Genomic DNA, 18,573 nt, shown 5'->3' with positions numbered 1-18,573 from the left:
CATATGTGGAATCATTTATTTATAACAAAGTAGTAAGCATATGTGACATCAAGCATTGTTCCATTAAGCAAGCCAAATCTAAAATTGCATCATGGCTCGCTTCCTTAAGCTACGATGAAACTGAAAAACTTTTCTTGCATTTAACATAAGGGCACTTCATTACTATTTAGATAATAATCTATACTTAAAACAAGAATGTATATAATTAATCTTAACATAGCTTGTACTGTAACCTTATTTTTAATCTTAGATAAATACCTACCTTAGTTAAGTGAACGTAGACTAGTAAACCGAGCGTCAATTTACCGGTTAATTGTTTATTGTTAATTCTATTAGGTACCCACGACACAGGACTACCTAGTGTGGGTACCATAACACAATGTTATAATTGATTGATCTATGGTAAATAAATATTTTTTCATTTTCATTTCATTTTCATTCTAAAACAGATTTATTTTTATTTTTATGCATCATAGTTTTTGAATGTATCGTGTAAAATGTCGAAAAAATACGACTGTAGTACGGAACCCTCGTTGCGCGAGCCTGACTCGCACTTGGCCGGTTTTTTTTCCAAATTTAAAAAAGGATGAAAAATAAACATTAAGTAAATAACTTCAAATATAACTGCTACTCTACAATATTAAACACCATGGCTCAAGATTGTTGCCTAAATTCCATAAGAATCGATATTGTTAAATCAATGTTATTTATATTCATGACCTTCTGGAAGCCATCGCTATAATATACATCTTATCTGTGCTTTAAATTATATTAAATGAGTAAAAAATGTATTTATTAGTTGTATTTCACTGATTTCAGTGTAGTAGTATCAAGTCGTTCTTACCGTGTTTTTCTGTCATGGCAAACATGGTCGGCCATGTTGGATTTGTCATGACGTGTCACTTACCTCAGGGTAATGTTCCTTAAGGTCCGTCTTCAACTTGTCGAAGTCAAGAGGCGGTAGTTCCTGTCCCGGTCGGCCTTCAATCCTTGGCATGTCTTTTAGGATCTTTGATCTGAAAGAATTCCAGCTTTAGACTAGTTTTAATTCGCGAAGACCCTGTAATCTTAAAACGGTTGCGAAGCTGAAGTGGCTATAGGCAGGGCGTATTGTCGAAAAACCGATAAACGTTGGGATGTTGGATTTAAAGATGCTAGAATGGCAAACTCGCACTCTAGGTGGACAGACGACATAGGAGTCGCAGGGATCGCTGGATTTAAACGGCGCAAAGCCATGGCGTGTAAGTTCCTACAGGACGCCTATGTCTAGCTGTAAACGTCTATCGTTTGAAGAAAGATAATGTTTTGTTTTTGTTGTTTCGGTTAGATATCCTCCTCCTCCTTTTCCTTATGACAGCAGTCTGGCAGTGTATCAAAACCCACAACTAAAGCTTTCTATGCGATATCGTATCGGAACGCTAAATCGTTTAACGGCATGTCTTTGCCGATAAAGTGATAAGATAACTAACAACGGCTGAAGCGTTTTACTAAAGCAGACCAGAAAAAATTTAGAAATTACAAATTCCCCATCTGCTATAAGTCCCGAAAACTTCGAAATTTTTAAGAATTTTGATAGGAATCCTGTATCAAATTTTTCCCCTCCAATTTTGATATAGGTACCTTCAAGTCAAGAATAAATAGGCATCTTCTAGGCAAGCGCTCCATCTTAGGCCGCATCATCCGCTAGTCTATAATTTTAAAAATAATCTTATCGTAAAATAGCACTAGATCACTTACCGAAGAGGTTCAGGGAATCCTCCATAAGGTATGCCGATAGCGCCCTGGAAGAACTCCACAACAGACTTAGGGAAGGACAGTTCTTCAGCTCGGGCTTCGATATCAGCCGCCGTGAGTTTGTTCTGCACCATGAACTGGGCAAAGTCTCCCACCACTTTGGACGATGGAGTCACCTTGATTATGTCTCCGAGCAGAAGGTTAGCTTCCCTGGAAGAAAATAAGTATCATGTAAATTTTTTATTGCGTGATATGCTTGCGCTTGACGACAATCATGCTTAAAAAAGCGATGATTAGATCTTAGGATGGAGCGCGCTTGCCTAGAATATGTGGCCTATAAGTACCTATACATATTATAGTACAGTCTCTTGTCAAAATAAAAGTTGCCTGGGAGCATTTATCAAACACGGTCATTCATTGATTTGAATAGAGTTTGGACCAATTTCTTACTTGGCACACACACACAGAATTCTTTTCTCACCAAAGCGCGATAAAAGTAATTTATAAACAGCAGCAAGAGCAACCAAATATATTGTAAACTAGCTTGTGGCGGTTACCACAATAGAAACTTGCGACTTCGTCCGCGTGGACTACAAAAATTTAAAACCCCTATTTCACCGCCTTCGGGGGTTGAAATATCAAAAATCCTTTCTTAGCGGATGCCTACGTCATAGCTAGCTATCTGCATGCCGAATTTGAGCTCGATCTGTTCAGTAGTTTGAGCTGTGCGTTGATAGATCAGTCAATCAGTCACCTTTTATATATTTAGATTAATCATACAAAATATGCTTTAAAATGACACGATGAACGTAATATGCACCTATTATGTACTGTACGCTATACAGGCTTCCTAGATCCAATGAGAAAGCTTGGAACTGCAAGTTGGTTGAACCTCCGGGGATCTCGTTCAAGTACACGTCAGCGTTGCCAGACTTCATAGTGACTTTACTTTGAAGGAACCACATAATCAAACTAGATATGTGAGTATAAGGAAACTACTCACATATATGCCTTCTTCACTTCTTCAAACTGGCTCCCATGACCCAGGGAATGCTTGGATTTGTAAAGCGTACTGGCCTCTAGGGATCTCGTTCAAATTAAGGTCAGCTTTGCCAGGCATTACAGGCACTCATAATCAACCTATATGCGAGTGCAAGTAGAAACCACTCACCTATATGCCTTCTTCACTTCTTCAAACTGGCTTCCCAGACCCAATGAGAAGGCTTGGAACTGCAAATTCGTGTACTGGCCTCCGGGGATCTCGTTCAGGTATACGTCAGCGTTGCCAGACTTCATAGTGGCGGTACATTCGAAGGGACCATATAATGTACGGGCTTGTTCCCAGTACGCTGAGTATTCTGACACCGTTTGTAGAGGAATTCCTGATGAAGATCCGATATTAATAATGAGATACTTTCGGGGTCAATAGACGAAATCATAACATAATATCCTTAAGCCTAATTCCATCAGTGAATAAAAATTATAAGCTAAAAAAATTCTCCTGGATATTTTTGCTGATTTGGTCCTGGTTACTTACCGGTATCCAGGGGCGTTCCTTGCAGCGAAGCAACCAACGCTCCCATACTGGGCTGGCTGGTCATCCCGGACATGGAGTCCACCGCCACGTCGACCACGTCCGCGCCTGCCTCCGCGCACGCCAGCATCGAGGCTACGCCCGCGCCCGACGTGTCGTGAGTGTGGACGTGGATTGGTATGGACGGGTGCTTGTCACGGATTGCTGATATCAGTAACCTAGAAAAGTATTACACGGCATTATTCTTCTTCTTCTTCTTCTTCGTCGTATTGTTTACAGCTGAGGGTCGAGTCCGCGGGTTTTTAAAAGGTTGGTAACTAGTCGCAGTTTTAGTAATTGGTTGAATAATTTTATGAGATTAAACCTCAGCAGCTCAACGGTTAACAAGCGGACTGAATTCCAAAAGGTCGGCGTTTCAAACCCCACCCGTAGTACTATTGTTTAACATGGCTAATATTCTTAAAAAAAAATTGTGCTCCAATTACGCATTTTAGCCACGTCATTTGAAGTTACCCATATTAATTTCTTTAAAAAAACATATGGACATCTTTTTCGTAATCAAAAACCCCCCGGAAAACTTTGGGGAGGACACTCATATTAGCTTCAACAATATTTTGGATTTCAAATGGGTGATGCGTAATTAGTGCCCCGAAAACATTCAGACATCACCCATACCAATTTCTCCAAGAAAATAAAGAATTGCGGACGTCCATCTTTAGTTTAAAATTGACACAATTTTTCTAAAAAGGCATCTCGAAAACCTTTTCTGGAAACCATAAAAAAATTTACAACGGCCATCTTGGATTTCAAACTGCCTAGACGTTTTCGTTTTCTGACAGTATAAACTCTTTAGGAACCGAAATTAATTATTCTGTCTGTTTATTTAATACTTACTTGGCAGCCTGAGGCTTCAACAGACCAGCCATATCCTTGATAGCTAGCACGTGCGTCCCGGCTTTCACCAGCTCATCGGCAAGGTTTAGATAGTACTTGAGGTCGTATTTCTTCTTGTTGGGGTCCGATACGTCTCCGGTGTAGGAAATGGCGGCTTCAATCACGCCGCCGGCTTTGCCAGCCGCATCCATACCAAGGATTAAGTTCGGTAGGTAGTTTAGGGAGTCGAAAACTCGGAATATGTCCATCCCAGTTTTAACCTACAAATGAAGAGTTAGTTTTGAAGATCTAATCCAAATTGTAATATTAGTAAAATTCGTTGAGAGATTGCTCCAAATTTTTTGTTTAAAAATATTAAGTTTAACCTTTTTTTTGATGTTTTATACTTTTTTAATGACGTAATTTGGAATTCCACCATCTCAATTCTAACGAAACATATAGCCATTGATAGTTTGTGTATAAGTTTTTTTTACTATTTATTTCTCGATTATTAGCTATTTGACAGACAAAATTTATTCTGAAGGAACTAAATTAGGCTATTAGCATAAGTGTTAATAGGGAGTATTAGAGTCAGCTAAAGGTCAGGTATAAAGGCCGCGCAACGCCCCTGTGGACGCCTTTGTGCGCGCGTGCATGTCGCGAATGCGTATATCATGTTTATACTCATTCCCAAAAACTCGCGAACATATTATTGTGCACGTCGTTAGTTAAACAAACCACTCGTAGACAAGTGGACATTCTGTTCTTATAATGCGCGTTGAGAGCACGGTTATAAAATAGAATAGATAGAAATATTTTTATTCAAAAGTACAAATGTGTATACATTTACAAGTACTTTTGAATAGTCAATCGCATGTACCAGTGGTTCGGAATGGCTTGACAGCATTCGTGCTCGAGCACGAATGCTATATAGACATCATCAAGGCATCAGGGCAAAATCAGATATTAGAGACAAAAGTCAGATTTTAGAGACCAAAATCAGATAATATTAGAGACAGATTACCGCCATATCGCAGAACTTGTAGACGACATTGTCGGGGTAGTTGGTGTAGCCGACCGCGTTGGCGCCGCGCAGCAGCATTTGGAACGGCACGTTGGGGATCAGTCTGCGCATGTCCTCCAGCCTCTCCCACGGGCATTCGTGGAGGAACCTTCACAAAAAAAAACGGTCAAGTGCGAGTGGAACGCGACACACGAAGGGTTTACAAGAAATTACACTTTTTGATCCCACACCTAGCCCAGCGTGCACTCGTGACCTCGTGCAAGTTTATGTATGTGTGACGACAGATGGACGTCGGACAGGAAACGAAGTTATCCTGTAAGGGTTCCTTTTAAGGTACGGAATCCTTAAAACAAATTTTCGCTTGGGAATATACGTATTAAGTTTTGGCTTGCATTTTGTCTTCGGTCTTTTTCAGAAAACAAGGAGAAAGTTTTAAGGTAGTTTTGGCATATTTCGAAGATAAATTTACAGAAATTTCTTTGGGCTGGCTTACCTGAAGACTCTTTTGTAGCCCTTTTTGAGGTTTGGGCGGATTTTCAGGGAGCAATTATCCTAAAATGCTGTATCATCTATTAAAAATTGAAGTTTGTAAAACTTACCTAAGCGCAACGTCGAAAGTAGCTCCACCCCAATTCTCCAAAGCGTACAGGTTGCTGAAGTTATGTGCCACGTAGGGAGATACGCCCAAAAGGTCGTGTGTCCTGACTCTGGTTGCCAGAAGGGACTGATGGGCGTCCCTGTACGTTGTGTCCATGAGTAACAGCCCTTTGTTCTGGCGGACGGCTTTTGCGAAGGCTTCAGGACCGCCTTCTGTGAGTATCTCCTTGAAGCCTTTCGGTGGCTTGACAGCTGTTGGGATTACGTAATAAACTGTTCAAAATAACAAGGAAACATTGAATAAGTTTTTTTTTATTATCAACTTGAAGAATGTTTAACAAGTCCACTTTAGACACAGTAAAATAACCACGAAGGTTTAGGTGAAGTGTGTCATTCCGTCTAATTATCAATACACAATATTGCTTCTATAAACAATTACATTACATTTAATTAAAAAATGGGGATCGTTACAATTTGTTAATAAATAGGATCTTCTCTTAACTTATACTTTAAATTAACTCTAGCTGATTCAGTTCTAATTTTATTATTAAACTATTTATTATTTTATAATATAATAATGGCAAACTTTCTTTTCGTTTGTTTTGGGTCGCAACGTAATCTGGCTCGACAATTGAACAGTTCAGAACACGCTTCGAGCGTTAGCACGCAGATCATCGCAACAGATGATTTCATATAAAATGTAAGATTTCGAGCGCCTTTTGTCTCGTCCAGATACAGTAATGTGTTTTGAAATTGCAAAGAAAACATTGTGGCTAATTCCGTTGTACACAATCTCTAAACTAAACTAAAATGGCACGTCTAAATATATTGCTATCCCTTTCATAACGTTGCTTGCGGAAAAGGATAGCACTAAATTTAGACCTGTTAATTTAGTTTAGTTTAGAGATTGTGTACAAAAGAATCGGCTCCAATAACTATATAACTACTAATAAAAAAAGTGTGAGAAAGACAATAATTGTTAAAGATTGTAATACTTTTGGTATGTAGCTACGAATTTTTAAGAATAGACTTCGCCTAGAATTTTGACTGACTGATTAGTATTGAGCATTATGTAGATTACGTAGTTCACCTGCGTTTATTTTACATTGATCAAACAAAACAAAATGTAATGTTTACGATTTTCTGAACAACCAAATAGGTACTTCGCCTTAAAGAAGTTTTAGATTTATGTACACAAATTATGAATAATGCTATAATTCAGTCATTTAATCATAGCATTATTATGTTTTTTATTTATCACGAAAAACCCAATACATGCAACATTTATTATTAATACAGATAATTACGTAATAATAACTAACTTCTTACCTGTATTTTCACCTGTCATTTCGTGTCTTTTAATGGCCTCAGGTGAAAGGTCTGTGAAATAATATGATTAGTGAAAAAATATGGTAAGTGCAATGTTAATGGGAGTGCCACACCCAATATAATAGCAGAGAATTCACGGAGAAACACTTATCCGCAAATAAACAGCAAATAATAGTCCCTTCAAAGTGTTAGTTGAAAGACGCACACAATTAATGGACACTTAAATATTATGTAAGAGTAGGTTTAAGACATAAAATGGACCGTCCAATAATTAGGTCGCACAAAGTTTTATTTTCATGTATTTTTTACATGAGCGAAGCAAGCGCATAGTGGGCTAATTCTGTTGCACAAACTCTAAATTAAAATAAATTGACAGGTCTGAATCTACTGCTATCCTTCTCCGTAAAAATCATTATAAAATAGATGGCAATACATTTAGACCTCTTTTTTTGGGTTAGTTGAGAAATTGCGTACAAAATAACTAGTCACAATGTCAACGTTTACATACGTATGTAACTGCGGGTATGTACGCATGTGTTTTTTTTACCAATTTTTAATAAAATGTCACAAGATTTTTTCTTCATTGTTATACTTCCGGAATTAGCGATGGTGGATGATTTTTTAATGAAAGCGGAAACCATCCCACATAATATAGGCCCTTATAAAAATTACACACTGTTTATACGTGGTTTATACTCGTTGAATAGGTCCTTAAATATAAAAAGCTGCGCAAATAAATTTGATCGTGACGCGCTTTAAAATTATTGGTAGATAAATGATAATAACGACTACCAACGTCGTGCATAGCCAAATATTGCAACAAAACGTTGGACAAAGTAAAAACAATGGAAAACTTTCGAAAGAGACGCCTATATTATGGAATGGGCCTATCGACGAGTACCTATTATACTTACAAAATGACTTCTCACGCGCCATTTTAACTTTGTGTCAATTGACATGTCAAAAGCACGATTTTAATCTCAGAACAAGGACTAATAGAAGTAGCCCTATTGTGACACTTACTGTTAGAGCGAGATAGCTAAATGCATTTAAGCTCTTAATAGAACGTGACAAAATGATTATGTTTGTCCTTATCACCGTGGCCACTTTTTTTTGTTTGCCAAAATGTATTTGTACGTGAGTATTTGGCAAACAACGTGAAGTGTAGAAGGAATGACATTTCACAAGTAAGAAAATCTGCTGGAGCGAGAGGGACTGAGGGGGCCACGCTAGTTGCAAATCTGGACATATCTGTGATTTTGGTCCTTATTTTAAAGACAAACCGTACTTTTGACATGACACATGAACCATAGAGTTAAAATTGTCCGTGAAAGACATTTTGTACGGAATATTATATTCATTGATGCTGTCTGTATAAGCCATATACAAACAGTGTGTGATTCTTAAACGTAAAGATTTTGATCGTGCTTTCTGGATTCGAGTAGTCTGTGTTCTTCGGCGATTAATAGATATAAAGAAATTAAAGCTTTTAAAAGCTGTAGAAGTGTCGCAAGTAATAGAAAGAGCAGTAGGTTTTAATATATCCTTTTCGGACCTACCATGCCCCGAGCGGACTGAAAAAAAAATTATTTGACATATAAGACATTTTATTTGCTGTGTTGGTCACACTGTGCTATTATATTTATTTGCTGTGTTGGCAACACTGTTATTATTTTATTTGGTGTACCTACCTACTACTAATACCTACTGTGTTATTTTGGAGTAATAAATTAAAACGCTAATACTTCTTATGTTCTCATCATAGTTAGTCAAAAAATTTTTTTTTAATAGAAAGACTTGTTTCTAGTACTTGTTAATTCTTGGGTTCATGACCGTATTTTTGATAAATATTCCTTAAGACATAAGTCAATAAAAAATTTGTGAGTTTGTAGATTAAATGAATCTAAGAAATCATGTTTTAAAGTACATTCAGTTTTCGCTACAGAGGTGGGACTAATTCGGTTGTAAACTAAATCGACAGGCGTAAACATGCTATCCCCTTCATAATGTTCTCTGAGGAGAAAGATAGCATTACCTTTAGAATTTTGAATTTAGTATATTGTATACAACCGAATTAGCACCAATATTAGGGAAAAAACCCTATTTTAGTCTTGAATTCAGCCATACTTGTTTTATTGCATAAAGAAAATACATCCATTAAAAAGTAAAAAGTTAAAGACCGATGTACATTACTTTCTGCCGCGTACTATACTAGGACTGTTTCAATTTGGTTCCTCGATTCACAAAAAAATAGTGATTAATTTTTCCTATGCCACAAGATAAAACGGGTAGGTAACTCAAAAGATTAATTTCAGGCTTGGTCTAATACACCAATCTGTACAAATATTTGATCACTCACCCAACGGCACTGAAGGGATGTAAGGCTTCACATCCGAAGGTGGTATGTTCGTGGCCAAAGGCGTGGCCGGTCCGTTGACCAATACTTGGCCCAAGTAGCTGATGATCTTTTGTGCGCGGTTTTGTGAAGCTTTGAACATGAACAGCTGAGGATGCTCGTCGATGAAGTATGTGTCTACGGCTCCTGGAGTAGAAACATTGAGGATATCAAATACTAGTGACCGCCCGCGGCTGCGCTCGGCGAAAATATAAATCCCTTTTATTCCCTATTCCGTGGGAATTTCGAAGAATTCGGGCTTATTCCTTGTTTACATTGTAAAGGGTACCTACATGAAGCACTGAAATTTTTTTTTAATGCACATACCATTCAAAAACTTCTGGTTTTCTAGAACGTTGAGCAGGAAGGGGATGTTGGTCTTGACGCCGCGGATGCGGAACTCGCGGAGCGCGCGGTTCATTTTAGCGGCCGATGCTGCTAAGTCTTGTGCGTGAGAGATTACCTACAACACATCACAAGGAATACAATGACAGTAAAAGAAACCCGCTATGTTAAACTAGCTGACTCGCCCCAGCAGCAGACCCGGCTCAGTGGGACCGTGATGGGTTTATCATGATGGTGATGATAAAAGAATAAACTTTTCGTGGTCCCACATCATCGCACTGTTGCTAGAGCTATGGCACCTACACCGCGTTCATTGGTATCGTTTAACGCGCTTTAGGACAGTAATGCTCAATGGGATCCATTCAATGACGGATACAACTTTGATTCGGGAGTTACTAAAGTACGCGAAGAGCATTGCATGAGGCCATTCAATGTTCTCAGCGTACATTCAAAATCCTTGAATATTTTATATCTTTTTGTGTTTGTATTTAAATTCATCATTGATCATCTAGTTACTGTAAGTGGCACTGCCGTTCCAATTAGATGTAGAATAAATCCATACTAATATTATAAATGCGAAAGTGTGTCTGTCTGTCTGTCTGCCTGTCTGCTAGCTTTTCACGGCCCAACCGTTCAACCGATTTTGATGAAATTTGGTACAGAGATAGCTTGCACCCCGGGGAAGGACATAGGCTACTTGTTATCCCGGAAAATTAAAGAGTTCCCACGGGATTTAAAAAAACCTAAATCCACGCGGACGAAGTCGCGGGCATCATCTAGTAAATAATAATAATGATTAATTTTATAGTAACATAGGTACATAAAACCTCAAATCAAATCATATCAACTTACTTTAACTAGCAGAGAATCGTAGTACGGTGAGATAATGGCGCCAGCGTACGTTGATGCAGAGTCCAATCGGATACCCATGCCTTCGCCAGATCTAATAAAATAAATAAATGTCATCACTACCCATATGATAAATACGAAAGTATGTTTGTTTGTTGGTTTATTGTCCAATAATATTGGTTGGTTTGTCCTTCAATTACGGCGCAACGGAGCAACAACGGATCAGGATTTGGCATGGGTATAAATTAAAGACCTGGAGAGTGACATAGGCTACTTTTTATCTCGAAAATACGCTGATAATAGTAGGAAGAGTCGTTTTGTCTGCTTTTTTTTAAATAGATATAGCGAGCAAACGAGCAGGCGGGTCACCTGATGTTAAGTGATTACCGCCGCCCATGAACATTTGCAGCACCAGAGGAACCGCCGATGCTTGCAGGCCTTTAAGGAATTTGTTGGTCCGCCCCTTGAATAACCCCATGTTGTAATCTAGCTTGCGTTTGCTCGCGAAAAAAGCACTAGGGGTTTGGGGCTGACTGAAGCATACTGTGGCTTGCCACTTTTGCCTTTTTTTTTTTTTTTTCGCTTAGGAGGGGAAAATCCTCATGGACATAGTGCCGGACTCCTACCGACTGAAAAAAAAGGTAAAAGAGGCTCACAGAGGCTTACTTAGGCATCTACCGGCACTTTTAGGAAGGTGTCTTCAACCAGTAGTTTACTAATGTATCCATGGTGCTACAGTTATTAACGGAGTAAAGGACTAGATCTTACCTAAACACCTCAATCCTGCCGGTGCTGGGTTGGAAGTTGTTGGCGGGGTCTTCAGTCGTGACGCGGCACTGGATGGCGTAACCTTGCGTCCTGATCTTGTCCTGAGTCAGACCCAACTCGGGCAAGGTCATGCCTTCCGCGACCCTGATCTGTGATTGTACGAGATCTATGCCTGTCACCTCTTCTGTGATTGTGTGCTCTACTTGTAACCTGCAGGCAAGAGAAGAACTGCTTATTTTTGACCGACTTCCAAAAAGGAGGTGGTTCTCAATTCGGCCCGTTTTTTTTATGTATGTATATCGATTTTTTCGAGGTTTCTGGACCGATTTGCAAATATTTTTTTTGATTTACAGTACCAAATGCGTAGATGAGGAGATCCGTAGAAGCACCAAAGTACTTTGCAACCCCAAACCTATGCTGGAATAGCTGGAATAGGTTGCGAAGTGGCAGTCGTTATGACGTGTTCTTTTTGACCTTCAGGATTAAAACAAGAATATTTTGGTTGAGGTTCGTTTAAGTTACATTTTACCACAAACATTTGACATTTTTTCCTCTCGAGTGGGCTCTTTCAAGAAGCTGGTCATGAATTATCTTAGGAATAATATTGCTATATTACACTAAGCCTGTAGGATAATTAGAATTTAGATAAATGGTATGGTACTAATATATTCTTTATTTATATTTTATACATGTAACTTTATATTTTATTCTACATTTATATATTTTTATACATGTAAGTATATTAATTAATAATGATAACTATGTGGTTGACGTAGTGGGTAGCACGTATATTAATACTATGTTATATTATTACTGTTTTTTTATCCAAGCACTGCGTGCTACTGTTTGTTGATCCGAATAAATAAAAATAAAATACCACAAATCTCTAGAAAAAACTAGACAAGTTGACACTGAAGCCAACGCAAAATATAATACCTCCACAAATAGCGTGCTACTTCTGGCCATTTGGATAAAAAAGCTTATTATAATCATTAGTTGCCCTACAGTCCATTTGATTTGATCTATCGAGCTTCTGATGACCCTTTGATGGTAATATCTATAGTACGCGACAGGTTGAAATGGCAATCGGGGAGGGAACGCCCCGCACACCCGCACGGCTCCCGCGCTATTTCGGTGCGAGCGAAAGCGGGTGATGTGCCCCCCCCCCCCCCCCCCCCCCCCGCCTCATACCCCGCCTCATGCCATCTCGACCTGTCGCGGACTATAGTTAGAACCCCATACCCCAAACCATATAGATACACATAACTAAAACTCCCTTACCAAACTAAGCGTCGATTCCTTTCGGATTTCAGTCTGTTCCTTGCCCATTGAGCTCTTGCAGTTAAAGATTTGATATGATAAATAATATTACTAGTACAAACCTGGCATTAACTTCAATGAAGTAGAAATTGCCTTTGTCGTCCAACAAGAATTCCACTGTACCGGCATTCTCATAGCCCACGTGTCTGGCCAAGTGAACTGCACAGTCTGTCATCTTCTTACGGATCTGTCAACAATATCATTCATATCATTCATCCATACTAATATTATAAATGCGAAAGTGTGTCTGTCTGTCTGTCTGTCTGCTAGCCTTTCACAGCCCATCCGTTCAATTGATTATGACGAAATTTGGTACAGCGATAGCTTGCATCCCGGGGAAGGACATAAGCTATTTTTTATCCCGGAAAATTAAAGAGTTCCCACGGGATTTTTAAACACCTAAATCCACGCGAACGAAGTCGCGGGCATCATCTAGTATGTTTTAGAGTATTCACATTTTTTCTTACCAATGTAATGAGAAAAGGACAGCCAAACTTAATTTAAAACCGTGCTCAGTAATGGGTTAACCATGATGATGATGATGATGAGTATACGTGTATTCAAGACTAAAGTAATCATTACCTCAGGGTCAAGTTGTGGGGCGGGGGCTATTTCCACAACCTTTTGGTGACGCCTTTGCACGGAACAGTCTCTTTCGTACAGATGCACTACGTTCCCAGCTTTATCACCTAAAATTCAATATGTATGTGCAAATGTACGCATGCTAATAAAGAATAATAATCCTTTATTATCTTCTAAATATATAAAAGGAAAAGGTGACTGACTGACTGACTGACTGACTGATCTATCAACGCACAGCTCAAACTACTGGACGGATCGGGCTGAAATTTGGCATGCAGATAGCTATTATGACGTAGGCGTAGGCATCCGCTAAGAAAGGATTTTTGAAAATTCAACTCCTAAGGGGGTGAAATAGGGTTTTGAAATTTTGTAGTCCACGCGGACGAAGTCGCGAGCATAAGCTAGTTAATAATAAAGGAGAACTGACTCCCTTTGAAAAAGGACCCCGGATGGGTTCGAAACTAGTCGGGCTGACGTCGACTTAACACGTGAGTAAAGCCGGGTGTGAGATATGTACCTACATATAATGGAAATCACTCACGATAGTTTAAACGCTAAAATAGTAACTATTCGGATATTCATACTAAAGTCTAAACTACATCGACAGAACTTAAAATATTACTATACTTTTCACAATGTTCTTCCAGGATAAGGATAGCGCAAATTTAAGACTCGTCAATTAGGTACCTACTATCTTTTTCACAATGCTCTTGAAGGATAGGGATAGAGCAACTTTTAGATCTGTTAAATCAGGTTCCGTTAAGATATTTATTTATGACAAAATGCATTCGATTTTTAGTAAAACCTATGCTAAGGTTGAAGATTTTTGAGGATTCAATAGTCAAGAACCATAGGCATATAATTCTTTCGATTTTAAAAAGTACTTACCTAGTAACTGAACTTCAATATGTCTCGGCCTTTCGATGAATCTTTCAATAAACATGGAGCCATTGCCGAAAGCACCGAGCGCTTCTGAAGACGCTCTTTCGAAGGAGGACGCCACTTCACTCATTTCTTTTACTACCCTCATTCCTCGACCACCGCCTCCGTACGCGGCCTGCATGACGAAAAGACAGAAACCCGTTAATTTACTCATCCATACCAATATTACAGAGTAAGGATGGTATGTTATTAGTATCACCTATAGTTCCCGGCAGTTAAATAGTCGCGACTGACCTACGATGCAAGTGCAAGCTCGCACAGGTATTGTTGTACTGTGTACGGGTGTATCACTCACACTAATGCAGATGGCGAACGCGAGTTGCGGCGAGTAAAATAAAAAGTTTCCACAGGATTTTTAAAAAACATTAATTTACGCGAACGAAGTCGGGGCAGTTAAAATGATCATCCCACTAAAATAGACATATTATACAAGACACAAATACGTTGGAAAAGGTGTGCCATGCAAAATGACAGTTATTTTTTGCGCCGATTCAAAGCGCCCCACCGAACGTACCGAGAATTAAAATTCATACATTGAGTCAAATAATTGACAGGTGTCTCGTCGCTAATATTAGTTCCGAGTACGCTCACATAACGCTCGCTGCTGTCAGCGCCAAAACGTTGAAAATCAAGTTGCTTCAAGAACTGGTTGGCAACCGCAGGTCCAGTGTACTTTTTTAGTAGACGTCAGTGGATTTACCCTACTTGGTAAGTATAGCAATATTTTACCTTGAATATAACAGGAAGACCGTGTTGTTTACAGAACTGCAGAGCTTCCTCCTTTGTCGTTATCGGTCCATCCGTACCCGCTACTATAGGCACCTCTGAAATCAAAAACAAATTAGTGGCCATTCAAAATTCAAGAAATTTGGGAAGATACATGCGTCAAAAATAAATTATTTCTTAGAAATTATACAATGGCACCACTGAAAGCGACAAAGCAAAATAAGAAGAAGAAGGAATTATACAATAGAGGGTCTTCCAAAATTCGTAAAATCGATGTTTACTGTTAGCTAGTTGTAAGTTTGCTAACCATTTTAAATTATCGGGTTAACTAAAAAAGTAGGCAAAATTACGTCGAACGTTTATGACGTCACATCTATGTATTTCATACAAGCGAGCTCTAAGCGAGCGTTTAGACGTTTGATAAAAAGTTTCCGATTTGACTAGTAGTCATCATACATATTTTCAGTGGCCAGGTACCATTCAAAAGTTAAGACATTTGACACATTTTAGAAAGAAGAAAGAAAATGCATTTATTTGTTGTTGGTGTCACATATAAGAACAAAGTACAAATGTAACATTTTCATTCAATGGGTGTACAGCTTAGCATCATGTCTTACATCATATTATGCGTTAACACACATAAGATGCAGGACGCTGATTTTCAGCTGTGACCCAGGTGACACCACAGTTACAACCGTAAAGTATAAATATAACACATAGATTTAAATTATTTAATGGATATTGCCAGTGGATATTGCCAGTATATGGATCCGAGACATGGTCGCTAACTATGGGCCTCATAAGAAAGCTCAGTCGCTCAGCGGGCGATGGAGAGAGCTATGCTTGGAGTTTCTTTACGTGATCAAATCAGAAATTAGGAGATCCGTAGGAGAACTAGAGTAACCGACATAGCTCAACGGGATGCGAAGCTGAAGTGGCAATGGGCAGGGCACATAGTTCGTACTTCGTAGGTACAACCGATAGACGTTGGGGTCCCAACGACGACATCAGACGAGTCGCAGGGTGCCACTGGATCCAGGCGGCGCAAGACGTGTGGAAGTCCCTACAAGAGACCTATGTCCAGCAGTGGAGTCTATTGGTTGATGATGATGATGATGATGAATGGATATTGTCAAAAAAACTGCCACCTACTAGCTTCAATGGCGGCTCTTCTCGCAGCTACTTTGTCACCCATCTGCTGGACTACCGATGGTGAGGGTCCGATGAACCGAAGTCCGGCTTTGATTACTGCTTCTGCAAAGTCCGATCTGAAAATACACGGTTCATCATCATCATAATCCCATCGCCGGCTCACTAATGAGCACGGGTCTCCTTACAGAGTGAAAGGGTTTCAAATTGAGACATTCTAGAAAAAACGCTTTACTTCGCTTTGCCTCTGCCGCAATGTGCCTTTAGCCATAATTTGTTACCATATTGTTACCATAAAAGTTACCGTAGGAGATTGATTCTAGGTTTCTAAGATATTTTGTATTGTGATGAAAAACTTTAGGTATTGTTAGTGAGTAGGTAATATTTGTAAATATTTGATTATAGGCTAATAAAGTTTTTTTTTTTTTTTAATAATCATAAGATCAGAAGTGGGATTAGCCATCGAAGTTTCATCATCATTGTCATGATCAACCCATCGCCGACTCACTACAGAGAATGGGTCTCCTCTCAGTATTAGAAGGGTTTAGCCATAGTCCACTACGCTGACCAAGTGTGCATTGGCAGACTTCACAAACCTTTGAGAACATTATGGAGAACTCTCAGGCATGCAGATTTCCTCACGATGTTTTCGTTCACCGTTGTAAGCAAATAATATTTAACTATCACAACTTATGTGAAATGGTATAAAGTTTATAATGGTTTAATATTCTACTTAATATGGTTTAATACCTACCTGTTCGAGGTGTTGCACTGCTGTACAGGACGATATTGCCTACACCATGTACCACCTATATACCTCGAATAAACATTATTCTATTCTATTCTATTCTATATACCTCTCAGATAGCAATCCATATCCGGGATGCACCGCGTCCACATCATTTTCTTTGGCTACCCTGATGATCTCTGGAATACTTAAGTACGCTTCTACTGGAGGCAAGCCTTTGCCGACTAGGTACGACTCGTCGGCTTTTTGTCTGAAAAAAAAAACATTGACATTTTTAACCAAACAGGTAGATAAAATATTTATTGCCACGTATGAAGTAACACACAATATACAAATATAAACGCAAATCACTACCCATATTATGAATACGAAAGTGTGTTTGTTTGTTGGTTACCTAATTGGTTTGGAGTCCGCCGGAACGGAGAAATAAATCGGCGTGTTTTATTTGCATGGATATAGGTCATGGAGAGTGACGTACTTTATCCCGGAAAATCAGAGTTCCCACGGGATTTTAAAAACCTAAATTGATTTTAAAAGCCTTGTCAGAATATTATTTACCTGTGCATCTGTAGACGATCCTGTTCGCTGTATATAGCGACGGACCGGATGCCGAGCTCCGTGCATGCTCGGAACACTCTGATGGCGATCTCTCCCCTGTTGGCGACCAGGACACTTCTGATTGGTTTGTAGTCTACGGTTTTTGAGTCCTGGGGAAAGCGTTTATTTATTAGGTCATAAATATATTTTATAACTGGTAAGAAAGGTGTAAAAAATCTTACGTGAAAGTGTCTAATTTTTTTATATTTTCTTCGGAATATTATTAGAAATCACGTCCTGCGTTGCCAGACGCCTATAAAGTTCAAAAGTTTAAGGCTGTCTGGCGGATGATTGCCACGCTTTTATAAAATGGCGAAGGTCTGCCACGTTGGCTCTTAATCCACAATAAATATATAAATATTTTTATTCGTTGCAAATTATGCCAATAAGAATAAAAAAATATTGGCATAATTTGCAACTAATAAAAAGTCTTACGGAATAAGTATATGGTGGATTAGGTCTATCATATATACATAAGCATATAATGTAGCATTATCAGGTTAATGACCTTCATTTGTACTTTGAAAGACGTTTAGAGGAGAACAATGTTGCATGAATACATTAGCAGTTTTTTTGGGTTCTGTACCCAAGATTTCAACGGGACCATATGATTATTCCTCCGCTGTCCGTCCATCCGTCTGTCTGTCAGCGGGCTGTATCTCATGAACCGTATATATAAGGTAGAAAGTTGAAATTTTCAGAGTATGTATTTCTATTGCCGCTATAACAACAAATATTTTTCAAAATGGCCGTTATCAAAATTAAAAATAAATAGAGTGTACGATGGTACGGACCATTCGTGTGCGAGTCCGACTCGCACTTGACTGGTTTTTACAACGATCGAATTTTTGGTCTTTTGTTGGTATTCACTTATTCATAGTGAATACCAACAAAAGACCAAAAATTTCGAGTCTTGACTCCTTTAGATGAAACAAAAGGTCCCATGAAAATTTCAAGCTAAGTAAGTAGTTTCTTTTTCTTTTGTTGTGAATAAATTATTTTTTGTTATTCTGTTGCATCATCCTTGAATCTTTAAAAGCAAATTGACATGTACCTACTAC

At 38.8% G+C, this 18,573-nt stretch overlaps 2 protein-coding genes across 5 annotated transcripts in view; one reads left to right on the top strand and one right to left on the bottom strand.

Annotated features, from left to right (window-relative positions):
- The window catches only part of LOC117989754 (uncharacterized), a 28,689-nt gene extending 18,261 nt beyond the window's left edge, over positions 1–10,428 (top strand). Inside the window, exon 6 of the mRNA XM_069504001.1 lies at positions 10,387–10,428. The gene's annotated coding sequence lies outside the window, so the exon portion shown is untranslated. The remainder of the gene's footprint in view (positions 1–10,386) is intronic.
- Positions 1–18,573, bottom strand: part of PCB (Pyruvate carboxylase) — a 38,748-nt gene that overhangs the window by 3,399 nt on the left and 16,776 nt on the right. For 3 of the 4 annotated variants that reach the window (XM_034976955.2, XM_069503987.1, XM_069503986.1), the window contains 19 exons: positions 17,474–17,622; positions 17,025–17,165; positions 16,171–16,286; positions 15,022–15,116; positions 14,239–14,407; positions 13,351–13,457; positions 12,831–12,955; positions 11,449–11,658; positions 10,684–10,774; positions 9,814–9,949; positions 9,451–9,633; positions 7,092–7,142; positions 5,765–6,014; positions 5,166–5,313; positions 4,163–4,422; positions 3,272–3,486; positions 2,906–3,116; positions 1,738–1,944; positions 908–1,016 (listed from right to left, as the gene is read on the bottom strand). In XM_034976955.2, the coding sequence (XP_034832846.1) occupies positions 908–1,016; positions 1,738–1,944; positions 2,906–3,116; positions 3,272–3,486; positions 4,163–4,422; positions 5,166–5,313; positions 5,765–6,014; positions 7,092–7,142; positions 9,451–9,633; positions 9,814–9,949; positions 10,684–10,774; positions 11,449–11,658; positions 12,831–12,955; positions 13,351–13,457; positions 14,239–14,407; positions 15,022–15,116; positions 16,171–16,286; positions 17,025–17,165; positions 17,474–17,622 (2,973 nt within the window). The remainder of the gene's footprint in view (positions 1–907; positions 1,017–1,737; positions 1,945–2,905; positions 3,117–3,271; positions 3,487–4,162; positions 4,423–5,165; positions 5,314–5,764; positions 6,015–7,091; positions 7,143–9,450; positions 9,634–9,813; positions 9,950–10,683; positions 10,775–11,448; positions 11,659–12,830; positions 12,956–13,350; positions 13,458–14,238; positions 14,408–15,021; positions 15,117–16,170; positions 16,287–17,024; positions 17,166–17,473; positions 17,623–18,573) is intronic. The other variant, XM_069503988.1, reaches the window with a different exon arrangement.

This window comes from Maniola hyperantus, chromosome 16, assembly GCF_902806685.2.
Source record: "Maniola hyperantus chromosome 16, iAphHyp1.2, whole genome shotgun sequence".
Classification (NCBI taxonomy): Eukaryota; Metazoa; Arthropoda; class Insecta; order Lepidoptera; family Nymphalidae; genus Maniola; species Maniola hyperantus.
Note: the sequence above shows the minus strand (reverse complement) of the source record. Positions and strands in the feature narration are given on the sequence as shown.